Source organism: Acipenser ruthenus, chromosome 9, assembly GCF_902713425.1.
Source record: "Acipenser ruthenus chromosome 9, fAciRut3.2 maternal haplotype, whole genome shotgun sequence".
In the NCBI taxonomy this organism is placed as follows: domain Eukaryota; kingdom Metazoa; phylum Chordata; class Actinopteri; order Acipenseriformes; family Acipenseridae; genus Acipenser; species Acipenser ruthenus.
The window spans coordinates 49,323,829-49,351,824 of record NC_081197.1 but is presented as its reverse complement, the minus strand read 5'-3'; the positions used below and the strand labels follow the sequence as shown (position 1 = coordinate 49,351,824).

The following is a 27,996-nucleotide window of genomic DNA, read 5'->3' as shown; positions in this document are numbered from 1 at the left end:
AAAACCAGTGAGTGAGATAGGAGCTTTCAGTAGAGGGAGAGCTATAGTGTAAGTGGTATAGGACTTTATCAAAAACTTCTGTAAAACTACAGAACAAAACAAAAAAAAATCCCTTGTAAATCAACAATCTCCTCCCGGGTTTCGATTTTTTTTTTTTTTTTTTAAAGCAAACGGGGACAGACCATCACGCTTTTACACTTTTAGAGAGTGCAATATGTATCATTAATGAAGCAGCAGCCAGGGGGTGGACAAAAGAACATTTTGATCTGTAGTTTGGTTGATGCTCTTGTTCAGTCCATGCAGTACGTGTCATCACCAACACAATGCCCGTCTTACTTTTCCTGATAGACACGTCCGCTTCTATGAACCAGCGCGCCCATCTGGGCACTACCTATCTGGACATAGCTAAAGGGGCAGTTGAGACTTTTATGAAGGTACTGTAACGTCTCCCAGAAGGGACAACGAACAAAAACCGTTACCACCCAAGCAGGGTAGGTTTGGTGTATTTTGTCGAGGAGACGCTTAAAATACATTTAATTGTGTTGTCTTTTTTTCCCCATTTATTTCCTAACAGCTCAGATCCCGAGATCCCGCTAGCAGAGGAGACAGGTATATGCTGGTGACTTTTGAGGAGTTCCCCTGTGGAATCAAGGTAAACACGTTTTTTGATTAATTCATATTTTTTGTACTTGCAATCTTTTCTTGTCTCCTGTTATGACCTACTGTTATGACACTTAATCTTAGAAATGATCAGCGGAGCACCAGTAGCTTTAATAAATATGGCCGACATTTTGTTCCAATGTGCAGCAATGAACTATGGGTAATATTTATACGAACAGAAAAATGTCAAGGGAGGGGGGAAGGAAGAGTCGAAACCAGATAGTATGCATTAAAGGGGAAATTATCCCACGTTAAAAACTACGATATGAAGTATGTGATTTTTGTCGGGTCACGAGTTAAACTTTAACATCAAGCAGACTTCGTTAAAGGATGGACATAATTTTATATAAATGACACTTGTGGTGCATATGTTACTAAAGAAAATTAATATAAATAGTCACATGACGGACAATATTTATGAATTGAGAGCTGGTATATCTACAATTATGCATTTTATATCAAAAGCAGAACTTAAATACATTTTTAATGTGTGATCTACTCACGTCATCTGTATAATGTTATTTTAACCTAGATCAGTATTAACATCTAAAGTTACCTTTTTTTTTTTTCACAGGCTGGATGGAAAGAAAACCATGCCACATTTATGCATGAATTGAAAAATCTCCAGGCTGTAGGACTTACAACTGTTGGCCAATCCCTAAGGACAGCTTTTGATTTATTAAATCTAAATAGATTAGTTTCTGGAATAGACAACTATGGGCAGGTAGGTCGATCACAGTAAAAGTAAAAACTAGACTATATATGGCGAGGGCCCCAAGACACCCCTCACACAGTCTTACAAGCATTACACTCCTAGTCAAATACTCTACCCCCTATTCCATTCTGCTTGGGATAGTTCAAGGAATGAAGGTATGTTTTGTGTACAAGTAATTCATAGTGAAAGTGAACAGTTTGGCATTGGGGGGGGGGGGGGGAATTAGTCAAAGTCCAGTTATCAAAACAGAAAAGTACAGACTGATTTACATTCTTTTTTCTTTATCTACAAGTGGATCACAGAAGACATGTCTGAACGAACACCAAAATAGTATTCTGAATGTTTACTTAGTCCTTGAACAACTCCCCTGAAAAATATATATCTTTTTTTTTTTTTGTAAGTTATTTTGAAAACCTGCAATGGACATCCCTTAACATTTGTTCTTAACAGTTATGTCAAGAAACAAAAACAAACTAGCAAGAGTACAACACTACAAGCTAAAGAAGGTTGCTCTATTATCGTATTCCTTTGAATTTAAGACACACTTTTTTTTTTTTTTACCCAATTGTTTCTTCAAAAAAAAAATGACCTGCGTCTTGAATTCGAGTTCAGTATAGTGATGCGTGTATTAAAATCGCAAACAAAACATATGACTGTCTGAGTACACAAACAGCGACGTGACTGACTGGCAGTTGAAGGGTTCATTAGTAGTTATCCTGTGGAGCGTACGCTGTCCTCCTTGATGTAAACAAAACAAGCTTTTGCTCAGTGCTTGTCTGTGTAGCTATAGCAGTGGTGCAGTAGCCTTGAACTGGAGCTGCTGCGTTAAGCAGGTGTAGGCTCCCTGGACACGCCCCCCAGCCAATCAGGACCTCCCGGTCAGCTCGGCTCTGGGCAAGCCTTCCTGTTTACCACAGCAGCAGCGTTTTGTTATTAGGCTCAGTTCTAATCACACCTCCACATTTTTCTACTTGCCAGCAATATCACAGTTCACAAAAAGGGAGAAAAACAGGTGTGAGTAATCACAACTGGAAATGAGAAGCAGCGCCTAACTGTAATGCTCTGTGTGACAGGAGACGGCTGCAAACTGCCTCCATACGTCATTTTCTTATGAGTAGATGCATCTTTGTAAATGCATCTTTTATTTATTTATTTATTTATTTTTTCCTCAAGTTGATGGTGTGAAATTTGATCTGCATCTTAAATTTGAGATTAGACAAATATTTAGAACAACAAAAGATAACAAAGTTAATAATTAAGGATGGATATTTATTTCTTTGCTATCTTGAATTCAGCGTTTATCACAAATAACATAATTCTTGTATCAGGAGAGTTGTCAGAATCGACTCAGACCTCCAATAACACTCGGTTACCAAGTGGGTGATGTAAGTTTCGAGGGCCATTGGTCTGCAGATAATACATACATCTGTTGTGACTCCACAACCATCTACACCAAGGTTGCTAAAGTAGTCACTTTTAATTTATACTACTTTTTCCATTATATCTGCAAATGTTAATATCTGGTAAGTACTGTAAAGCTGGCTGTTTTAGCAGCTTACTCTTGGTGTTATGTGCTTTCATAACCTTCCCTTTTCAATACACCTTGTCTCAAACAAGACTGCCGATTGTGCTCAGAGTTGCTATGTGGGCTTGTCATGTGGAGTGATCTCCACTGGGAGCTAGGTTGAGACTAAACTAAACATCACTTGTGGCATTCGATTCCAGACTGGACTGACAGTCTGCAGAGTGCTTTAGTCAGACTGGAATAATGTAGGAAATCAGATTCCAAGGAGGTGTGCAGGTCTGGTGTAAAGTTGCTTGCTTCTGTGTATTTCCACCCATGCTGTGGTCTACGTAGCTGAGCAAAAATCTAACAGGTAAGCAACAGTATATGTGGACTTTATGCTAGACCTTCATACTAATGTAACATTTTATGTGAATGTGACTGCTGCTTAAGGTAAATATTGGATTGAGATTCAAATATGAATGTTGAGAGATGTTTTGGGACAAAGTATACTATCTATATATATCTATCTATATCTATTTATATATCTATCTATCTCATATATATATATATATATATATATATATATATATATATATATATATATATATATATATAGTGTGTGGTGTTTTTTAGAGAGAGAGAGACACAACAGCTTCCACAGCTTTATGAATATATTGGCTCTTATCTCATCCCTTCCCAATATCATCCATCGCTATTAAACACTCAATAGTGCTACATTTGGAAATATCTGAAGAAACAGAATACATTCCATCATGGATGTTTCGACGAGGTGTTTCTCAATATCTCCCAATATTTACATATACATTATCTGGGTAAAAAAAGGTAAAGTTCCTACTCATTTTAATTGTATTTAACTTAATGGGATCCTTCTAGCTTGATCTACCCAGACATTTGGTTTTACACATTATTGTTTTACTCCTCAAACTGGACATAATTTTCTTAATAGAGAAGCACCTGCCCACTGTGAAGTCTTATCTGCTGTCTTGATCATTGTGACAAACTGCAGTGATGGAAGTAAGACTGCAAAGCAGTTCCACATTTGAAAGCTGAATGATTGACCATGCATCACAGGCAGTGTGAATAGGGTATTTGTTGTTGGTCTAATGAATCTTGCAGTAAATCATGACATGTTGCAGATTCCTATTGCTCACAGTAAGATTCTTTATCTCTGCGCTGATTTGCTACTTGCGTAACAGATGACTATTTATATTAACATCCCCCTGAAAAGCAAGCAACAGAGGTGTGTGTGCGCTTTTGGTTTGCAGTTTATTTTCAGAGGTAAGTTCACCTGGATAAGGGAAAGAGTTATTGTGAGCCAAGAAGTACACTTGAGAGAGGTGAACTTTGAGCCAGTTGTCAATGGAGTTTGCAGGGCTTGACATCCAGTTAGTTCTGCATCATCTAGTGTCTGATGCTAACAGACCATTTTGTTTTTGTGTGTGTGTAATATATATATATATATATATATATATATATATATATATATATATATATATATATATATATATATATATATATATATATATATATATATAATATATTTTTTGACATCTAGAGTAGTTATTATTCTATGGTTCAGCCCTAGCCCTCAGTTTTGAATAAGCAGACTGTCTGCTGTATGTGTGACTCCTTGGGCTTGTATTATGAATTCACACAAGTCTATATATGCTAGCCTACTAGATTACTACTTAAACTCATTATCTTTCTTGCATTGTAAACGTGTTGCTCAAGTTCCTATAGATTGCATTTTTTTTAAACTGCTAAAACTTTTAAGATCTACCAGAAATGAGTCATGAGTCAACTAGATGGAATAAAGGGCTAGGTAGTGATTTTGTTTCCAACACATCTGTTTAGACGTGCCCATTACCATAGCCCTTTCAGAGACTGTTACTGGTGTCGGAGGAACTGGGGAATCCAGATGGGGAACTTTGTCTAATTGGCTTGTAATGATATTGTTAATGTGGGCCTAATCCTTTTATGCTTGATTCACACTGCATTAAACTGTCAGACATCATTGGGAGCAATTTTCAGTGTATTGTTTCAGCTAACTGTCTTGGAGCCTATAAAAAAAAAAAAAAAAAAAGCAACCAAAAAGGAAAAGTGGTCTCTGTCTCTCTTGGGCAGTATTACCATTGGCATACTTCATTTGCACTGTTTTTAAATAAAATAAATGTAGATGTAATGTTACTTTGATACTCCAGGGAGCCACCATTGTACAACCTTTTTTGGATGATGAAGTCATAAATGCAGATTGAACCATCTTAAAATGGGTACTACCTAGTGAATTGTAGACTTGATAAATGCGCCTTATACTTGCATTTAAACATCTGTTTTTACAGACTGTTCAGGTCCCTTTTGATATTTATAAAATTAATGCCCGCACTAGATGTATAACTGGACCACTTAATGGTTCTTTAAGCTGAGAAGGCAGCTGTGTAAGTAGAGGTGAAACCCTGATTCAGAAAAGGCTGTGCAAGGTAAACCTCATCCATTTCTTTCTGGTAGAGGTTTCCCTGAAGTTGTTGAATGTTTTTGTGCATATACTTGGTTGAATACAGTGTGAAGATTAACGAGAAGGTGTCGTGTAATAACCCAACCTGATTTCGTCTGTTTAAATAATTTTTGTTCATAACTTGTTCTCGTTTTAATCTACTTGGTTTTGTTTTGTAACAGCCACGTGTGCGAAATGTCTGGGTTGCCCTTAAAATAAACAATTTAAACCATTCGGCAAAGGCAATTTTAATATCAAATGTTTAATTCCTAATAGGTTTATATTTACTTAAAATAACTGTATGCCATTTTAACGTTTGTTGATGTTTTATACCAAGCCTTGTAAAAATATTGAAGCATTTGATTTTATAATGGTCTATTTTAAACCTTAAATATTTTAAAATACCCCGCCCCTCCTTCCCATATAATAAACATGTACTTGTCTGGTGGATATTGAGGGGTTTGTGTTTTGTTGGCAGAGGGCCCTGTAAGGTTTAGCAGCACCTGTCTCCAGTCCTCGGAGATCTGCAATTTGAAGTGTAGACTCCCTGGTCCCTCATGGCCAATTATTATGATCTCTCAGGATTGTAGGAGTTGTCTCCGCACCATAAATCGAGCACACCTGAAACATAACAGAACCTACTTCAGACTTCAGTCAACCTTGAATCCACAACAATATGTGTTCATCTAAAGGTGTTGACAAGAAGCACTACTAGTGCCTGAACTGTCCAACAGTATTGTTTTGCAATGAGATTCAGGGCCATGTTTAGCAAGGAAAAAGGTACATTTTCTGAAAGGAATAACATTATTTAGATTAAGATGTTGTTTTTTGAATAGAGATGCACCTGCCAACTGAGTGAAGTCTGATCCGCCGTCTTGATCATTGTGACAAACTGCAGTGATGAAAGTAAGACTGCAAAGCAGTTTCAGCATTTCCGTGTTTTAAAGCTGAATGGTTTGCCATGTATCATATAGGCAGTGTGAATAGGGTATCTGTTGTTGGTCTAATTAATCTCACAGTAAATCATGGAATTTTGCCAACTGCTACTGCTCACAGAAAAGCTTTCCATCCCTGTGCTGATTTGCATCAAGGATGCTACTTGCTTGGCAGATGAGACTATTTATATTTATATTCACATCCCTGTACTGTTCAAATTGTTTTATTCCTTTCTCAAAATGTGCTTTTGCCCAATCTTTTAATTCTATTAGCCAGCCAAGTACAATTTGGGTTATTCTCAGAAGTACGTACTTGTAAATAGCGTTTTTTTTTTTTCTTTACCTATTTGTTCCTGAATTAGTGTGTTGTGTCACTCACTCAAAATGCTTATAGTATTTGTTTTCTGCAGAATAATGGCTGTTCACTTAGTCATAGGGTTGATATACACACAGCCATGGATAATATCAGTTTTTTAATTAAAATATTTGCCATTTTATTATCTAGGGAAGAAATCCTTTTTTCTTGGAGCCGTCAATTATTGTCACAATCACAGATGGGAGCAAGCTGACCAGTAACAGTGGAGTTCAGGATGAGGTAAGTGGTCTCTCCCCCTGACAAAAGCACAGTTAAGCGTTACCTGTACCTGGGCACTGTCCCTGTTTCAGTTCAGGAGTTTCATTCATTACCTCGCCAGGTTAAAACATCATAAAGTTCAGGTCTTGGGCAGTTTGGTTACTGGCAAGTTTATTAAATCATTGGATTATGATGTGGAAAGACACATGCTTATCTTGGTGTAGTCTTTGCTAGAAAGACCAGGAATATCTTTTTGAAAAATAGCCCAAAAAACTACGGACAACACATTTATCACAATGACTTCTCCCGAGAAGTCCATCTACTGCAAAAGCACAATGTAATGGCTGAACAGCTACAGTATAGAAGAAACATTTACATGCCTTCTAACTACCGCAGCCAGCATCTTCATCAAAAACTATATCACCAACCACATGCCAGCAAGGAGACATTTTGTATTTAAAAGTGCACCATAAGTTTTTTTTGGTTTTTTTTAAATGTCAAACAATGTTGAACATGTGTTGTGTAGGTATATTTGTAGTTCTAACAACATCTTTATGTAATGTTGAACTACAGAATCATAAACACAAAAAATGTGAGAGCTATGATAAAATCCATAACTACAAAATGCTCAATTAAAATAAAAAAAAGTAAAATATCCCTGTGCCCTTTAGTTCTTCCAGGCTCCTTACGGTTTTTGAAATGTCAAAGGAAGAGGTCACTGCTGAGCACCGGGCTTCTCTCCAGTGCTTGTCGTTCCCCTAAGGGAGCCCAGATTTTTCCGAGCAGTGGTTAGAGTGCTTGTTTGTGAACAGATGGTGTTGCCAGTTTGCTTCCCAGTTAATTCCCACTAATAAATAAAAAGAGGGTGCTAAAACACAGGGGTGGTTGTTCTATTGTACTGGTTTCATCTGCACCTAGACAGCTTGTTTTGACGCAGCAGTGATGACCAGAGGAGAAGAGGTGTTTGTTATGAGATTTAGAAGACAGTAGTTTGTCACTAATTTTATAGATGTTGAAAATCCAGTCTGGCTTTTAGCGGTGTAATGATGGCCAGACTTTTCTGGTGTTAATCCAGACCAGAAGGCAGTGCAAAGTCCACTGTTTCATTCAGTAACATGCAAGTCACAGAGTCAGGTACTTTTATTTAGCCAATTAGTTAACCAACAGAACTGGATGCATCCGAGGGATGTCTACACAGCTCTCTGCCTTCCTCGCAACTGAGACCTATTCCCAGTAGATGGCGCAAAGAAAACTACCAGTATATACTTTATTTAAAGGTACAGTGACCAATTGGTAAAAGATAATTACAATGGCCTGAATAAAATTGACAAGTGAGTGATTGGAGGGTTTAAACATGTCCTGCAAGGTAGGAAAAACCTGACTTTCATTATTGTGGCAATCCGTGCCCCTCCAGGTTTAATTTTAATTTGTTTATTTTATCTGTATTGCGCCTTTCTTGGTGCTTTTACATGTTGGTTAAAACAGATAATCTCTAATGGAAAAGAGCATAGAGTTCCATAATCTGGGGACATCAAAACTAAATGCACTTTCTCCTGTCTTTTTCAATTTTACCTTTGGGAGGCACAAAAGGCTAGTGTTAGTTTTGTTTATATTTGGGCAGAATCTCTCTTGGGTAATCCAGTGCCAAGACATTTAGCGCTGTATATGTAAATCGTCAGATTTTAAAATCAATTCTAAAACACAATGGCAGCCAGTGCAGTAAGGCTAACACAGGAGTTATAGGAGCCAGTTAGTTCTAGTGAGAACCCTAGTAGCTGCATTCTGAACAAGCTGCAAACGTGATCAGGCATGACCGAAAGCCCAGCAAATAAAGCGTTGCAATAGTCAAGTCTAAACTAAACAAGTATGAATTCACTTCTCAGCATCAGGCAAAGAAAAGATCTAATTTTAGCAATGTTTCGTAGATGATATTTTTGTAATTTTTTAGAATATGACCCCCAAAACTCAAATCTCAAATCTGATTTTATATTGGAGGTCAGGTTGCCCAAATCTATTTAAGGAATTTGCAAGCTCTAGTTGTTGCTGAGAACCTAACAGCAAAACGTCTGTCTTATCGTAGTTCAGTTCCTAGAAATTGAGACCTCCAACTTTTGATTATAATCGGTAAGAGACACTAGTCAAGCTGAAGTAACAGTGGTGTCACCAAAGTTTCACAGACATATAAAGTTGTGTGTCATCAGCATAACCATGAAAATTTTACACTGTTTACAAATTATCTCACCCAGTGGTACAAAGAAAATAATATGGGACAAAGAACAGAGCTCTGGGGGACACCACAAGTAATGGAAGATAATCCTGATACAGACTCCCCTAAAGAAACCACGTACTGTCTGTTCATTAGATTCAACTTAAACCAGTTTAGAACAGCACCAGTTAGGCCAGTCCAAAATGGATATAGAGTTAGAGTCCATCAGTAAGTCATTCACCACTCTGACAAGCGCAGTCTCTGTACTATGAGCAGATCCAAACTTTTCAAGGACATTGCTTACTATCCAGAAATCTGAGTTGTTTGACTACTACCTTTTCAAGAACCTTAGCTAAGAATGGCAAGTTAGAAATGGGTCTAATTTTTTTTTAGTTGAGCCTTAACCAAAGCAGTTTTGAAGGCAGCTGCAGAGATCTATTTATTGTATCAAGCGCATCATTACATAAATAACTAAATACATCTTTAAGGAATTCAGTTGGTATTGGATCTAAGAAACAGGTGTATGATTTCATCTGCATCACTAATTTATTCTAACTATATCCGGAGGAATTCAATCCCAAGTAGTCTTCGTTTTATTATGAAAATGGATGCATTCTTCACACTTAGTGGGAGAGGCTTCATTATAAAGAGGGGCAGCAGATGATGGCTGTACTAATCTATCAATAGTTGAAAAAAGCACAAGTTATTTTTTTATTAACATCAATGAGAATTAGCAACATCTGGCTGTCCTCAGTTTCATTGTACTTTTAATAGATATTGTTTCCAGATATCCTAGTGAATTTAAGAGCCCTCCATCTACTTTGTAAATAGCAACATTACATTTTCATTTGGTCTAGGGCACTGTATGGCTTGCTTAAGAGACGGTTCAGGTTTTAACTGGGGCCACAATATCAAAAGTACTCGTTATATCTGGCACCCTAGTCCTCCGTAGACAGTGTGTAACGGCAAGGGGTGATAATCTCACTATTTTGGAAAACCTTGTTGCAGTTGAAAATGTTTTATTACTTGAGTTTAAATAGTATACACCACACTCTTATTGGGTAAAGGCAGTATAGCCTCAAAAAGTATGCAAAAATGATCAGAAACGGGAAGATCTACTGTAGACTAATTATAAACACAAAAGACTTAATAAAGGACTAAATCTTAAGGTATGACCATGATTGAGTGGGTCCTGTAACATGCTAAATGTAATTTAAGATAATCTAAAAGCCTTCTGCACAAAACATACAGAATGCCCCCCGACCCCCCCCCCCCCACACACACACACACACCTGCCCAGCAGTGTGCTTTCTGGGGGGAAAAAAGTGTAATTTGAAGGAGGGGTAGAACAGTAAGTCTATACATGGCAGTCAATAAAAAAAGTCCTCATTAACACTATACACAAACTTGTGTTTGTATGGCAGTAGTGGTAGTCAGTTTAATTCTAAGACTAATGGTTGTCTGCTTGACTGGATTTCTTCTAGTTTTACCTCTGAGTTTATGATAGATGGTGTTTGTGGAGTTATGGAGATTAGTGTGTGTGGTTTTAAGAGATTTAGTCACACATGCATTGGCTCTGATGTAAGGCATAGAGCTTCGTGAGCGGAGGGTTTGGCATCTGAATGATAAATCACAGCAGCATAGTCAAAGCATTCCATAATCCCTCTTGTTAAAATCTGTCTTTTAACAACAACAAAAAAACATGATGTCACTCTCCATAAGGTCTGCTGATTTTTCTACTTGTAGTGAGGGAAATATGCTTCCTGTCATGTTGATCTTGAGGCGCAAATACATTTTTAGCATGTAGGTATTCTGCTGGTACAAGCTACAAATAAATGTCTTAATTCTGCCTTTCCCTCTGACCACTTAAAGGCACAAAATGAGTAGTCAGTATAGTCATACAGTATTATCTTTTGGTGGGTTAATTTATTCTTATCTATACTGACATATGATTGGTTTCATTTGGTTATATAGGTTTTGAATGTATGAGTTATTGTAGTTCAGATAAACCTAATGACACACCTGAGCTTGTCGCCTATACACTGTGGCTAATCAAGCTTGTATTCAAACCTGGAATTTCCATCCCTGAAAAGAAATGCGTCTCTGAATGTACAGACAACACATCCCAACTATCATTTTAGGATTAGCCTAGTTTTAAATGTTCAATTGCACCTCAGCCACCACATGTTCATTTAATCAACTAGGGTGAAAACTGATCGTAAATCCTTCTTGTAAATAATCTGGCCTGTGACGGGTCGGGTGAATCTGCTGGTCATAGCGGAGTGTGGCGTGTAGCATCAGATTGTACAAGCCTGTCCATGCACCCTGGGCGTTAGGTTTGGCATGAGTCCAAGAGCTTGTTTACTGTGTGTTTGATTGTTCAAAACCACACACACACACACAGAGGAATAGGAGCTACTGTTGCAAAACTGCACATATAAATGTTATCTCATGAACTCCTCACATGCAGGTCACTCGTCGGAAGGAGCAGTATTTATCTGTGGACAGTTACTTTTAAATAAATATAACTGTTGCTGGTGAGCCAGTGAATTCTACTGTAGTATAAGTGTGTGTTGTTGTGGGAGCATTCCAGGTTTGGTTTCAGTGTTAACTCCTACTGTATTGCTACGGAGACAGAGGAGGAATAGGGCTGCTCGGACTAATTCTGTGGCACATACCTGCCCTCATTTTTGAAAAAAGATATTTAGTTTCTCTTAAAGTGTTTGTCTTAAGAAAAGTAGTAATACTAAGTGTGTTTTATAGTTCTGTGTACATAAAGGTGGAAACAATAAAACACACACTCCCCATGTATCCACTGAAGAATTTAATATAATCTGCCAGCTTTTTATTATCCCGCACTGTGGATGAAGTCCCTGTAAAGGGGTTAAAGTGGAGGCCGTCGTATGTGTGTCACACTTCACATGTTTCCACTTATTTAATTGTCATGGAAATTGATATTCACAACAGTTTCCAACTTTGTGTAGCAAGAGAAACAGCGGTGCATTTTGTTGTTTGTTTACATGCCATTTTGTAGCGATGAGGTGCACTCCTGAAAATCAGAATACAAAACAATTCAATGATATAGCGGCAGTTATGGAAAGATTTAATAAACCAATCGGTGTCCCTCAAGGCACTGTCTTCTTTTTTTTTTTTTACAAAACAGTACTGTATCCGTTGTGAACAAATCACTATCAGTGCCAAAAAGGTGTATTTTTAAGCAAAGTTCCTGTTCCTTTAGCCGGAGCATTTATAATGGGAAAAATCTGTTTCACCACAAGGGTGTTCCCTTAGGCGAAGTGTTCTCTTATGAGGTGTTCCTATATGCAGAGACTACTGTAAATGTTATAGTCATCAACTTTGACTTCATATGGAATTTTGAATTTACAGCCTGGCGGCGATTTTATATTGACAGGAGTTTTATATTAACAAACTTTAACCAGCTTTGTTTGCTTTTCTTGTTTATCAGTTGGTGTATTTGTTCTGTGATCGTGTTTGCTATTGATTTTGTTTTTTGTTGCAATTTTGGTGGAATACATTAAATAAAATGCATAAATAAATCTTATCTACCTACAAGGGAGATTCAAAACTGGCTACATTCTTGATAAAGCACGCTACTGTGGCTGTAGCCCTGCAACATTGTCATATCTGTGAAAATTGAGCTGCACCCTCACCAGTTCAGACCAGTGCAGTGCAAGACTTTCAACGGCAGTAACCCTGGTTTTCTGCCAAAGGCAAGCTATTGCTGGAGAGAGAGAAATGACTGTTTTCATTGACACCACAAACTCTTTTTTTTTTAAATAAATGTCACATTTTGAAGTGCAATTATGAACCCTCTTTTCAAATTCTCTTTTCAGATTCAGATGTTCTAAACATTCTTATTATTTACTAGGAATAAGTGTGGTTTTACATGCATTTTGTCTCAAAGCATTTAGGCCTATACCTTATTCTCTTTAATGCAGAACACTCAAAACGTTGTTTTTTTTTTTTCTTTTTCTTTTATCACTAAAACCCCCTGATCCAACTTTAAGGTCAAGGATTGTCCTCATTTTAGTGTACTGCAAATCAATCAATTTATTTTTATATAGCACCTTTTCATGGCAAGCCATCCCAAAGCTCTACAAAACAAGCACAAATTTAACTAATGTCAAACATTAATTGGAACAATTCGATACTAAATTAAAATAGAACATGTCTATTTTCTATAAGCTTGGAATAAAATGTTTCGTGGTCTATTAAACTTTATATTCAGTTAAAAGAAATACAGGATCTATTCAGTTGATCTAAACTGTGGCAGACCTAAACAAAGCTGTCATTTTAAATCATTGAAAAGAAGGGGACTTCGAGAGAACCAACATCTCTAACAGTTTTAATGAGTATTTTTGTCTTTTTAAAATGACAGGTTTGGACGTACAGTAATTTAATATTTAAATAGTGGCTGGATTTAGATCTACCATGGTTTGTAGATCAATTAATAGACCCCAGTGTGTGCAATTCACTTTTAATCCCTTGTATATCCTTGGTGAACATGACAGTGTAATCCCCCACAGGTAGCTGTGTATGTCGCACCATATAAATGTAATACTGCACAATAAAGCAAGGTTTATTATAAAGGGCAATTTTCCTTAAATGTTTGGATAAAACAAAAATATAACTAAGCTTCTAATTTGCATTCATTTTCAGCTCCATTTACCTCTCAACACCCCTTTACCTGGAAGTGAATTGACCAAGGAACCTTTCCGTTGGGATCAGCGCCTGTTTGCTCTCGTCCTAAGGATCCCAGGCAACATGGCTGTTGAGCCAGAGCAAATGATAGGCGTGCCTCAGGACGATTCTGCCATTACTCCAATGTGTGAGGTCACGGGAGGTAAACATATTTAACTGTTTTACTAAACCAGGCTCTGTTCATGTTGAATTAACGTACTTTGCAAAGCAGTAAAAAGTTGTTTGTCAGCTAACTTTGAACGGTCTCCCCTGTCTTTGAGATACAAAAACAGAAGACTTTATTTATTTATTTATTTATTTATTTATTTATTGATTGATTGATTGATTGATTGATTGATTGTACTGGAGGCCCAGTTTGCATGAGGCTGTTATGAGAAACCAAAATTCAATACAAATTCTGCCAAACACACAGTGAATTCTGTATACTTTTAATGGCAGGCAGACTGATTTGAAGTTAATAGCTTTTGACAAACCATTCCACTCAAGATTCTGTCATTTTATTTTTAGGTAATAAGTAGATCATCTTGACTCTTACATTGCATGTTTCCACCTGATTTACTGAGCATTTAAAAAAAATATCAAAAATTGTCTCAAAGAGATACTAAAACCCAGCAGATTAACTATAATGTTTATTTAAACTATTTGCATGTCCTGATTTTAATTACAAAAAAAAAAAGTGAATAACAAAGATTCCCAGCACAATAAAAGCAGGGGCAGTAAGAAAGCTAATATTAGTTAAGAAAATAGATTTTAAAACCTTGCTCCGCATTCCTTCATGTGATACTTTACTTTGTACATTGAATTGTAGAATGTAAAGCGTGTGAGATGCAATATTCATACCCACCAGTGACTGACTGGTGTAGATAATCATCCAAATCCCAGGACTGTTGTATTTAGATAAGAAAATGTTGTCCTTGTTCTTCCGCAGGTCGTTCATACAGCGTCTGTTCACAGAGGATGCTCAATCAGTGTCTGGAGTCACTGGTGCAAAAAATCCAGAGTGGAGTGGTAATAAACTTTGAGAAAACCGGACCAGACCCACCACCTATAGAAGGTAATTGAAAATGGTCCTGTGGGTTTATGCTGACATCTCCAGAGCCAATTTTACTGACAGTTAACAAAACATTTTATATCCTGAAGCCATATCAAATTGAATTTATTCATTTCGAGTTTTATCTTAACTCTTCTACTGAGCATTTGTTGGGAGAAGGCAAACCGAGGCTGTCTAAAGAAGTTTTTGGTTCAAAATGCAGTCTTAACCTGCATTTTTTTTTTTTTTTGGAAGTCACAAAACAAACTTGGTTTTACAAATCTACAGCTAAATTAAGGATGATTCAAGGTCTCCTTAAGTACTCAAGGTTTTGTGTCTCATTTTTTGTAATATTATTATGGAAGACCAGAGTAAATGCTTTGAAGTATGGGGCTATATTTCTTATAGCGCTTCCTCATATTTCATTCTTGCTGGTTAATGTCTTACTCTTGCGTAACCTTGAGATTTAAAATAACAAAATTAATAAAACATCTGTAAACTATTTAGAAGAAATGGCAAAGTTGTAAATGTTTTGAGTTTAGTTCCTTTTGAAGAAACTTGTATTTTATTGTACTTTTGTATTTGATTTATTTGTCACAGATGGACCACCCGACACATCCAAACTCGGACCCCAGGTTTGGCACAGCTGTCACAAACTCATCTATGTCCGACCCAACCCCAAAACAGGGGTTCCTATTGGCCACTGGCCGATCCCAGAGGCCTTCTGGCCTGATCAGAACTCGCCAACACTTGTAGGTGTCTGTGTAAGATAATCCTATTCTCCAGAATGATGTGTGCGTTTATTGATTTATGCATTCATTGTTTTCTGTTGTGCTAAAACCATAATTTACATCACAGCCATTTCTGATTATGGTCAGGTCTTATTTTTCCAGTAACCTTCTCAGCCCTTCAAGGAATGGACCAATATGTATAGGCTCATTGTATTTTTGTACATCTGGGCTGCAATTCTGCAATGTAAACAGTTTGATGTGGAAAGGAGATTTTAACCTTCAGAAAACTTTTCTGTAGCAGTTCTACTGTGAAAGATTTTATCTTTTTATAATAGAACAAGTTTTTAAAAGGTAATATCTTTCAACCTTATCTGGTTACAACCAACATGAGAAAACAGCTCTTCAGTAAGGTAGTGTTTTTCCCAAAGTTCCTCTTACAAAAAAATGGGTAAAGTGTTAAAGCAATTCTAGGGGATTTCTGTACTCTTAGCACTGTATGCAGCCCAGTAAAAAGTATGTTTGCTTTGCATAAGCTTGTGTAGTGTTTTGATTTTTATGGGTTCTTATGAGTTCACATAAGAATATATCTTAACAATATTAGCTGCCGTTTTTATGTTGCCAAAGAGGGAAGTGAAAATATCTGTATTTTAAAGAGCATTGTCCTGATCCGATCACAAAGTTGTGTTTTTAAAAGGTAAAGTTTCATGGTTCCAAAATATTTAATTTTGGGGTGGAACAGGTGCTCCTAATCCCAGACGTATATTGGTTTCTTAAAGTACGAAGTTTGCCCGAAGGTAATTGACAATCAGGTTTGGTGAAACCCACACAGCTTCATTACCTGCTGGTGCAGTGGTTTGACGTGAGTGGTGCATTACTTGGCGTTAGCACGTGTTAACACGTGAAGGGCAGTCCTGGTAGTGAGATTTTAGTTGGCTCTCTAGAGTGTTTGTGCAGTAGAAGTAAATCGTGATGACATTGGAGCTTTGCCACTTATTCTGCAGTTCCCATTGCTGCTAAGGAAGCTATTTTTGGCAGACGCGTCACCCAGCTGTAATTGTTTTCAAAATAGCATAGATTTAAATTTTATACAGCATTTGCCAATGTTGCAGTTTATTTTTCTTTTTGAAGTGTTCATTAACCAATCATTCCCAACCCAGAAAGAACTAGCTTGGATTAAGGTTTGTGTGTGTGTGTGTGTGTGTGGTTGTTGGTTTTTTTTTTTTTTTTTTTTTGTTAAATTTGGCAGTACCCACTGATTTTGGCACATTGGCGAAACCAGTCTGGTAATTCCTCCTCAAGAGATTATATTAGCATTTCAGAAATGCTAGCAAACCCAAAAGTGTGTAACAAGTTATGCAGCATTCAATGCCATTGCTTGTGTTTAAAATGACATTTTAAAACCCTAGGATATTCACTACTGTGACCTACTGTATTTCTGCATTTTATCCTTGCTCTTCATCTAGGGCCAGAAAATATGTAAACCTGTATATAACTGACCCCTTTACAGGAATTTCTAAGTACCCAATTATTTTGGCTGTGCTCAGTTTCCTGAGATTTTGTTTTGTTTTTGTTTCTTCAGCCGTCCCGTACTGCCCATCCTCAGGTCCGCTTCTCCTGTATCGACTCGGAGCCCATGGTAATCGACAAGCTTCCCTTCGATAAATACGAACTTGAACCATCGCCTCTCACGCAGTACATCCTGGAGAGGAAATCGCCTCATACGTGTTGGCAGGTAGATAAACTGCCACATTTCCTGTATTCCAGAAACGAGTACGGAGTGTACTACCCTTACAAACTGCTCTTTTTTAATGTGAGAATACAGAAATAGGTATCAGACACGCTTCAATTTGCCAAATTACACAAGGGGGAGGCTGCCATGCTACCTCAAAGATAACTCTCAGATCTGATGTGCAAAAGGAAATGAGATGTGCATTGTTATATGTGAATCCTTATCAACAGACTACCTAATGTTTGCATTTGTGATCTCTAGACTTATGTCCATATTTACAAATATCTACAAAACAGAATACGAAACAACCAAGTTGCACGTAGGGGCTCTTAAATTAACCTCCTGCATTTATGAGGCTTTTTAACAGCAATGCTTTGTATTCTTTATTGGAAAAACAGGTAATTTTGTGAAGATGGCCTTCTGTAGTCTAAACTCTTAATCCTGCTGACTATTTTACCACTGTGTTTGCTGTTAATATTTTAAACACTAAGTATGTGAGGGGGAGACGGGTTCATACTAGATCATGTCTGAGTATTATTGTGGTTAAAGGAAGATCTGCTGCTATTTTTAGATTACTAAAATGTGCCTTGAAAGCATACTGCACTTGTTAACATCTATCTGTTAGTGGATTACTACACTGTGAAAACATGTGTTGCCAGGGTTAGTTAACTAGTTGTAGTTGCGATTTTGCTTCGGACAATTTATTAAAAGTGATATTGTCTTGGTGATTTGTACATATTGTAAACTGTTGTTGTATTTGTCAAACTTTTTTTTTGTCTCTGAACAATTTAGGTTTCTGTGTTTCAAAATTGATTTGCGCACTGGATATGACACTGTCCTTTTTTTTTTTTTTAATTTGTTGAAGTGCCTTGGAGATATAAAGGATGCTCTTAATTAAAAATGTGTGTTGCACTTGCAGCTATTTACACATACATGCATGCATACATATCTTAAACCCCCCCCCCCCCCCAAAAAAAACCACACTCAATTGTAATGAAATTTAAAGGTACATTTTACATGGTGAATTACTTGCATACTTTTCTCTTGATCCCGATGGCTCTAATTTTGCATCTTGGGCGTTGGTGGGGGTATGTATATTACTGACACACCTTACTGTCACCCTTTTCCTAAAGGTTTTCGTCTGCAATAGTGCAAAGTACAGTGACCTTGGCCAGCCGTTTGGTTATTTGAAAGCCAGTACAGCTTTGAACTGTGTTAACATGTTTGTGATGCCATACGACTTCCCTGTGCTCCTTCCTCTTCTGGGTGAGTATAGAAAGTCTTCTATGCTATGCATTCACACATGCAGGTAGGAGTTTTATAAAGCAGTTTTATTTTGAATCTGTGAGTGAATCTCAACAAACCGTGCTTGTTACGCAGGCAACGTAATGCCTTGCACTCCCACTGACTGAAACGGACGACTTACTACAAACCAATATTTGAGATTTACACATAGCATGTGAGGCACGCCTACCAATACAAAAACATCACCTAGATTGTTTAATTGAGAGGCTGTGACAGGAAGGTAAGATTCAGAGGATTGAAGTGTCTGCTATCATGCTCTGTCTTATCAGGAGACATTATGCAGATATGATGATGCTTTAATGTGATCTAATCCCAGTAACGCCAGCTGTGTAGTCCTGGAGCAGGTAGCACTTTTTTTAGAAGTTTGGTTTATTTTTAGGGGATAATTCTTCATGTTGAGAAGATTTAGTACTAAATCTATACTTTTTTTGTATTTTTGCTGACTCAAGGATTTTGCATATAAAATGTGTTTTATGTGCCTGTCATCCCTTCTGCTAGTTACAGTAACTTCTATGAAGTGTTCGTGTTACATGTTTCTTTATTTCAACATTTTGAATGGGATTTGATTTCTGTGCTTGGGCATTGATTTGTGCTACTGGATACAATGCATATTTCTCCTGGGTGCTTTCCAGGTAAACCTACTAAATTAAAAAAATATATATATATAAATGTATTTCATGTAATTGCTCGATGTCCTAATATATACACGCTTGTAATTTGGCTGTTTGAAATTATTCTTGCTTTATTTCAGATGATTTGTTCAAAGTTCACAAGCTAAAGCCAACTTTAATGTGGAGGCAGTCATTCGAAGTATATTTAAAGACAATGCCTCCATATTATATTGGGGTAAGACAGTACTTGTATTCTTGAATTTAAAGGTTAAATGTATGTAGAAGTCTGCATTGATTTTATGATGTGCACATTATTTACACATTATGGACTTATTTATATTTTTAAATGTGAAAAAGGTTCTGTTTTTTGTTTGGAACACATTCATATAAACCTCTAATCATTTACTATAGTCTATGTTCAAAGAAAAGGATTGACCCTAGTTTTGTTCCCAGTAGTTGTAGTCCTACTGCTTCACATAAACTTTAAAGCCATTCAGAGCTGAGGCTTAAAGCAAACTTTTTTTTATTTATTTATTTATTAGAACAAACTCACAACTGTGGTGTTTGATAAAGAAACTTTATCAATCCTATGATATGAACTGTACAGTGAACTTATTTAAAGGAAGTTTTTGTTAAGGACTCCTTTTTAATCAAAGTTTAGGGTTTGTGAAACCTTTTGAAGTGTTTGAAAGTGTCTATGTATTTCTATGAAGAGAGAATTGTACTATCTCAAATGTACATAATAATAATAATAATAATAATAATAAAGTACTGAATTTTTTCTCCACTTCACAGCCTCTGAAGAAAGCTCTCCGGATGATGGGAGCACCTAATCTAATTGCAGAAAACATGGAATATGGTTTAAGTTACAGTGTCGTTTCATATCTCAAAAAGCTAAGCCAGCAGGTAACTTGTTTTCTGTCCCCCTTTTTGTATTTATTTAATCATTGAATGTATACGTTGTTTTAAACCAACATTATTTTATATATAAGCAATGGTGATTATAAATTAGGTGTGTTGGTCTGTTAACTTCCTAATTGTTTAACATATTGGGAATATTTGTAACCAGTTGGAAAAGCCCCCATGAGAATCCTTGTTGTTTTGATGTACTATGTCATTAATGTGCATGAGAATACAGTTCACATGTACAGCTTGTATGTTCATGGGAAAGCGCTTCAGAGGTAGGCTGTGAACTGTGCATTATATGCAGAGTCACTTACAATAGGACATTGATTTAATATCTCATCCGCAGAATGGAGCACAAGGAGGTTAAGTGACTTGCTCAGGGTCACACACTGAGTCAGTGGCAGAGGTCAGACTTTAACCACTGGACCACACTGCCTCCTTGAATAAGAAACAACTTGACACCCACAAGCCACTACATTTTAAATACCTGAGTTTCAAGTTTAATGTCTTCTCAGGGGTGTGTTTTTTTTACTGCCTGAAAGTCATGTTAATGACTATTAGGAGGTCATAGCTTTTGAGAATCTAGCTCACACTGAACAGTAAAGCTGGCATCTATCGACATTTTGAAAATGAATTCATGGCATGGATTTAAATTTAGTTGTCCTTATTTCTTTTATAAAGATTTTTTTATTTTTTTTCCCCCTCCCTCCTTGTTTCCAGGCGAGGGCCGAGTCTGATCGAGTCATTGCGTTGGTAGGTAAGAAGCCGGTTCAGGAAAATGGGGTGCCAGTGAAGAACAAGGCCAGCACCCTGTCACTGGCTCAATGCAAAGACTTCAAGCAGCTCCTGAAGGGCATCACCGGGGAGGCTCCTCATGTCCTGCAGGAGCTCAGCATGAAGGAATTCACTGGATTCCAGATCGGCATCCTGAATAAGGTACTTTTGAGGAGGGCAGTATATTGTACAGTGGCACTGTGCATTGTACGGACAGTTACATAGTTTTACACTGCTTATTATAGACAGACTCGGTAATTAAACAGTTTCTGCCTTAAATGTGGATACCTCCTGCCTTCCTGCTAAGTTGTAATAGTTTAGAGTTTAGCCAAGTCAAAATTGTCAAAAATATGCAGGCAAAATGTGTCTACATAGTAGCGAGTGTACAGTGTAGATTCATTTATTTCAATATGCACTTTCTCCCATCATTATTTTAATACAGTATCTAAATCTTCGATATTGTACCCACTATTGCTAGGACTTGAAGCCTCAGAGTTTTAGAAATGCATATGACATACCCAGAAGAAGTCTGTTGGATCACTTGTCGAGAATGAGATCCAACCTTTTAAAAGCCGCTCAAGGACTACTGAAGGGACAAGATGAAGGTAATTTCACTGCAAATTGTTTTAAAAAAAAATACAAAACCAAAAGCAATGTTTGCCATTTCAGGAATATGAATACAGAAATGTTTCAATATGCATTATCCAGACGGATTTTTAAAGTAACATGGGCTTTAATTCTCCACTTTCCCTTGAGTGGTGCTGGAAATGCCCCTTATTAAGGTTAAGGACATGCAAATCGAAATAGAATTGTAAATTAAAAGGTAAACGTGGAACAGGTGTAATTACATAGTGTGATTTTATAGCATCATACTAACCTTACTAAAGCCATGCCTTGTCTTTACAGCACAGTGGGAAATAGGGCCCCATGGTCACTTAAAGTCACTTGGCCACTGTGTGTTACCCTTTTAAGGTATGGTCTTTCATAAAAAGCCTGTTCAGGTGCTGTACTGTGTTTATAACTGGTTTCTGCAGTGCAGAGAGGTGTGCTTGACTTCAGCTCTCAGTTGAAGTACACAGGGCTAACTAAATAATTCCAGTAAACCTTCTCTAATACGTATTACCCTTCCTTCACACAGCTCACATTTTTCCTACATGAAACATGCACACATTATGGTAAACTTGTATTTGTATTTTATGGTATATTTTTACAGCTATTGGTGAACAAAAAAGTCTTGTTCTGACTTTTTTTTTGAGCGTGTATATATAAAAAAAAAAATTCAAGAAAAACTTGAAGCATTCTAAATTCCTCCTATTTATTTACTTCAAGAACTCAAACTTACCTTCCCAGTAACAATCCCAGTCTTTCCTACGACTGACATGTTTTCAATGTCAGCTGCGTTCCTTCATGTGAAGTATAACGCAGGGATGTGGAAGTGTAGCATTGGAATATCTTTATACATGCAATCCATGTATAAAGGATAATGTGAGACTTATGAAATGTCGGCAATACATATTGGTTAAGATTTACTTGAATTGTTTTGTTACAGGCAGCGGGCACTTACTTTAATGTTCTCTTCTCAGATCAATTGCACAGCATTCCAATCGCGCAGATGGGGAATTACCAAGAGTTCCTGAAGCTGTCACCTTCTCCCTTGCGAGAGGTCGACCCTGACCAGCCAAAACGACTGCACACGTTCGGAAATCCCTTCAAACTGGACAAGAAGGTACAGGAAGACAGAAACTCTTCAAAAACTGCAGTATTTACTGCTCCGTCGTAGATCCCAAAATCCTATGCAAGTAAAGGGCCATTCCATGAAAATGTTGGATCAGTCATTAAAAGCAACATCAAGCCTTCGATGGTCACACTTGTGTATTATGATAGACCTATCGCCACAAAAACCTTGTGCTTGCCTTTAGTTGGATATTAATTAATGTAAGAAGGGCACCATTTTCATATAATGACTCTTCGTGGAAACAGAATATTTAGCAAGTCTGTGATATCCTTTTATTCTTTAGCATATCATGTTCTTTTGTAAAGTGTAAGCTCACTCTTCGATGTCCCCTCTGCAGGGAATGATGATTGACGAAGCAGACGAGTTTGTCTCGGGTCCCCAGAACAAAAGCAAGAGACCGGGAGACCCCAGCATGCAAGGGGTGCCGAAAAGGAGAAGGTGCATGTCTCCACTGCTGAGGGGGGGCCGGCCCCTCACTCCACCAGCTGTCAATAACCACATAGGGGGAAAGGGCCCCCCATCCATTCCTGTAACACTGGCACATCCAAACCTTCTAAAACCCATTCCTGTCTGTAAAGGTAAGCCTCAAACATTCACCATTTGCTTAGTTCTTGCAGGTCTCAGGTGAATGATAATGCTCTATGAAACTTGCTCATTCAGGACTGCTTATCACACTTCATTAATGTGTTATTTAGTGAGTCCAGGTGTGAAATGTAATCAATCACCCCCACCCCACCTACTGTTCTAATCATGTGTGATTGATTTATTTTGTTGCAGATTGTGTGTGTAAGCCAGCCTCAAGTCCAGCGTTGCAATGATTACAGTAGTGCCTCACTTGTGGTTGAACTGTTTTTGTGCGGTCTAAGACCAGAAACAGAGAGAAGTTTCAATACACTTATTGATTATGGTACAAATTAGTTTTATTATTCTCTTTTCACATACCCAGATCAGTCTTCTGGAGCTTCATCCTCTTCCAACAGTTCAACAATATGTCCTACAATATGTAGGGGATGCAACATATATTAAGTAGTTGAAACAAATGGAAAACCAAGAACAAGGGTGATGCAAGTCCATTCTTGTTGTGAATAGTGCTTATGGGGGATAGGGATAGTGTACCATGCATACCCTCAACAATTGTTTAAAAAGAGGTCCCAAATAAGGAACATGTACATCAGAATTTTTTTTTTTGTGTGGAAAGCACAATGTGATTTGTAAGTAGCTGTGAAACTTAAGGTGTTGCTCGTAGCCATCACTATGTTGCTACTGGCAGGTTCTGTTCCCATTTCTCGTTTTGGTACCTGTAATAAGTACTCCAGTTTGTAATTGGCTATTACTCTGGTAGACTGCCCTTGAGTCCAAGTACCCCCCCCCCACCCACCCTTTTATTTGTATGTTTTTTCTGCCACAATAGCAGGCCTGTTGCTGCTGACTGGAACGTTTTAGTGCTTGCTCACACCAAATAAACTGTTTCTGTTGCAAAAATCTCTCATGCTATTATTGATGTCATGGCATCCCTGGTTGCCTATTCTAGAAAATGAAAAGCAGTAGAACATGAGTAGCTTCTTCACATGGTGCCTGTGGAAATAATCTGGTGGATTCTGCAAACATCAAGCCTACTGCAGCAGTCTCATCTTTTTTGTTTTATGACATTTCTCTGCTTGGTAAAGCCCCAGTTACAGACCCCCACCCCATTCAACTCCTTGTATTCTCCACATTCTTGATCACCCTCTAGCTCTTATTCAAATGTTTCATGTCCTCAAGTGCCAGCCTTGGCAGTCACCAACCCGTTTTCTGTTTTCTGTTTTTAAGTTTCACCAAGTTCTTTTTTAAATCCATGTTTCCATGATGGGTTCAGCCATTTGTGATTCCCATTTAATCCTATGTCCATTATCACAAATCATTCAGTTACCACTTGAAAAGTGAATGGTTCAGGAACTTTGGCATAAAGATTGAATTGCAAAGCAGATAACATGGCCTTGGTGCTGCTTGAACATTCTTCCACAATTGTACAGAATGGAATGAAGCTGCTACAATTACTGGCCCCGCCAAGGCTTAGCGACACTTGCAATTACTCTGGAAATTGCTTTCTGCTGCAAGTTGCCGAGTGGCTCTGCCCCAATCTCCACCTGGAATGCAATGTGTATGCCATTGTGTGTAGTCTTTGCTGGGGTTGGGCAGAATGTTGTAACCAAGCACCCTGAATTAAATGTATTTATATTTAATTATATTGATTGACAGATTCTTACCACTGTTCGGTGTAATTGGTAATGACTTTACTTGGGGAAACTGTCTCTCTGTCTTGCAGCTTCTGAAGAAAAACCTAATGTGTTCACAGACGGTGTGGTTGAAAACCACATAGGGAGCCAACACTCACTTGAAACTTTACCAGACCCTGTTCCATACCTGAATTCAGACACTGATCCTTTCAACATGAAGCAGCTTCCAGCAGGAGCGGAGAACCACATAGGCGAGCTGGGAAACAACCGTTCAGGGGTCGATGACCTTTACACAGTGAGCCCCACGCGAACCCATGAAGACAGTGAGGAGGGGGAGGCGTGTCTCGAGGAGGGTCTGCACCAATCACACAAAATGAAAAAGCTGAACAACTCAAAGAGTGAAGAAAACAACGCAGAGCTTAAAGTCCTCATCACCAGAGAGATTAGAAAACCAGGCAGAAGTATGTATACGAAACCGGGAGTCAGAATAGGACTTTTTAAAAGGGTATTTTATACAAGTAGGTCTGTGTAACCCTGGGTAAAATGTGGCCAAGTTGGTGGTTCATTAATGATGAATGATCCTAACAATGTTCATCCATAGCTCAAATATTTGAACACTAAAGACTAATTTTATAATTTAGTTTCTAAGCTAACAAAAAACGGAATGCGTTTCAGCTGAAATTGCTACTTTCCTGCTTATTTTACACATGTATATTCCTCATACCAGCATGATGAAAGCGTTCAGGTTGTTTGTAGGAGTTAACATGGCAGGGATGTTGGACAAGAGATATTGCCCCCACCACACCATTTATCACCAAAAGATGCTTAAAGCCAGGTTTCTTTGAATGGCCAGAAGATCGCCTTGATTTAATGGAAATATCTGATCTGTCAGTGTGAGGGATTGGGGGGGATTATATAAAGGTAGTTTTGTACACCTTTTAAATCAAATGCCTGTGCATGAGGAATTTATTAGCAGATAGCTGTGAAATATATCTCAAGAGGATAGCACTTACGGTTTCATTCATATAGACTTGCATTCTCTAGCTGTCACAGCATGTTTTTGATTCTAGATTTGTAATGTAATTTGAGGATAGAATGACTTGGCATACATCTCCCAGTTTTATTTTAATGTGTTTATAAAACAGTAATTAAAAATAGGTTTTAAAATGAGCGAATAAGTATTTTTTAAACTGGTTCTCTTGATTTAGTTCATGCAGATGCAATTAAAGCCAGATGCTTTTATTAGGCATACAGATATGAATTTTTACGTTTTGATCTGCAGCTCATTAGCGAGCTTTCAGTGTCTAACACAATTTCCCTTCTATGTTAAGGATATGAAAGAATATTTTATTTCTTGGAACAAGTGCAAGGCAGTTTACACACAAGACTCCTATTCCTACAGAATGTTATCAAAGAAGCAGCAAGGTAAGTGCAATTCAGAATGCCAATTGTAAATGTTTACATTTTAATGCAGATGTGCAGAATTATTTATTTCAACCACAAAGCTAAACTGTGTAATCAATTTAGGATAATCTAACTCCAGTGGTCTAGTCAGAACATGGTGTCTATTCACTTGATATAAATGGTTACAGATCTAAATACTGCTGTGTTTAAATCATTAACAAATAAATTTGTGAAAACCAGCATCTCTAATGGTGTGTGTTTTTGCTTTTTGAAAGCAAGTAAAATACCAGGTGTGTTCATATTTAAACTGTGGTGCTATTTAGGTCCCAAGCGTTTAGATCAATTGCATATTGATCTAAACTTGGGAGGCTGTGTGGTCCAGTGATTAAAGAAAAGGGCTTGTAACCAGGCGGTCCCGGGTTCAAATCCCACCTCAGCCACTGACCCATTGTGTGACCCTGAGCAAGTCACTTAACCTCCTTGTGCTCCATCTTTCGGGTGAGACGTATTTGTAAGTGACTCTGCAGCTGAAACATAGTTCACACACCCTAGTCTCTGTAAGTCGCCTTGGATAAAGGCGTCTGCTAAATAAACTAATAATAATATCATCCCATGTGATCTACAGCTGTGGACATGATTGGATGCCTGGAAGCAGTGGCTTTAATGTATGTAGCATACCAGGAGATCCAAAGGGATTTAGACACCACAGAGAATTGGGTAGAAACATGGCAAATTACATTTAAGTGTTGTTAAAACATTGGGCATGTCAGTAATGAAAATGTAGAATTCAAATATCAAGAGGAACTGAACTAGAACAAGTGTTTTAGTGAATAAAAGTTGAATGACCTCAAGTAAGTTTTAAACAACTCTGATCTTGTATCTGCAGGTTTAAAAAGCGTGTGCTTATAGAGCAACTGGAAGGATTCTTGGAAGAAATCCACTGTCGATACAATCAGATGAACCACGTGGATAGCATATAAATACTCTGCTTTAACTCGCTGAATATGAATGCATTCGAAACAGGGTGCACTTGACTACAAAAGGCCGCTGCAAACTTGTTTGTGACACAGTGGTATTCCTGTTCACTCCTACCTGCATTGTGAGGCTGACCCAGAATTGAAAGTCAGAGACAAGCAAACCTGCTGTTCAAAATGCACCAATGACCAAACAATATTCTGCGCATTTTATTTGCGGTTGTAGAACATTTTAAACCCCAGTTTCAACCTCGGTGACGGTGTTAATGAGGGTTACCATTGTTTGTAATAATATTTTCGGACGACTCCATGGCAAAATAAACCTCCCAAGCTGTGGAAGTGGGGAGAACACTTTGTTTTTTTATGCTGGTTATAGGCTGCTGTCCATCAGGTTTTACCTACTTGGCCAAACGTTGTGGAATATGTTTGGGGGGGGGAAAGCACATTTACATAAAGGTATTTTGGATATAATGTACAATTGTAAATAAGCATATTTTGAAAAATATTTAAAGAACTTGCACTTTTTGTAATTATTTCCATCAATAAAGTTTCTATTTTACACGGTGGATGGTTAATGTAAATAAAAGCAAGAGGATTTGAAATGAATTGTGCAGTTAAGTTTTATTCCCCCAAACTTCTATGAAGACAGTATAAGAGAACACTGCTTATTGTGGTTTCAAATGCCATGCTGTATTGAAATCTATACAAACTCAATTTATTTGAAAACTATAAACATCTTGTAGCTTGTTC

The 27,996-nt window shown here is 37.6% G+C and overlaps 1 protein-coding gene across 3 annotated transcripts; it reads left to right on the top strand.

The window, feature by feature from the left end:
* LOC117406204 (integrator complex subunit 6-like) lies at positions 1-27,852 on the top strand. Of its 3 annotated transcripts, none has more exons than XM_034010129.2 (18): positions 1-434; positions 575-652; positions 1,235-1,384; positions 6,835-6,924; positions 13,790-13,973; positions 14,760-14,885; positions 15,462-15,613; positions 17,172-17,324; positions 18,455-18,587; positions 19,378-19,472; positions 20,033-20,143; positions 20,864-21,079; positions 21,396-21,522; positions 22,501-22,643; positions 22,990-23,230; positions 24,958-25,329; positions 26,200-26,293; positions 27,159-27,852. In XM_034010129.2, the coding sequence occupies exons 1-18, from the start codon at positions 324-326 to the stop codon at positions 27,250-27,252; spliced, it is 2,670 nt and encodes an 889-aa protein (XP_033866020.1). In that variant the 5' UTR covers positions 1-323; the 3' UTR covers positions 27,253-27,852. The 3 variants fall into 3 exon arrangements, with proteins under 3 accessions (XP_033866020.1, XP_033866019.1, XP_033866023.1); XM_034010128.3 differs by having other exon boundaries at positions 15,462-15,625; XM_034010132.2 differs by lacking the exons at positions 22,501-22,643; positions 22,990-23,230; positions 24,958-25,329; positions 26,200-26,293; positions 27,159-27,852 and adding an exon at positions 21,824-22,478 and having other exon boundaries at positions 15,462-15,625.
* Positions 27,853-27,996: the final 144 nt, after the last annotated feature.

Coding starts and splice junctions, on each gene's coding strand:
- LOC117406204 (XM_034010128.3), top strand. CDS start 324: ATGCCCGTCTTACTTTTCCTGATAGACACGTCCGCTTCTATGAACCAG. Junction 435..574: donor CAGTTGAGACTTTTATGAAG/GTACTGTAACGT, acceptor ATTTCCTAACAG/CTCAGATCCCGAGATCCCGC. Junction 22,644..22,989: donor CCTTCAAACTGGACAAGAAG/GTACAGGAAGAC, acceptor TCCCCTCTGCAG/GGAATGATGATTGACGAAGC.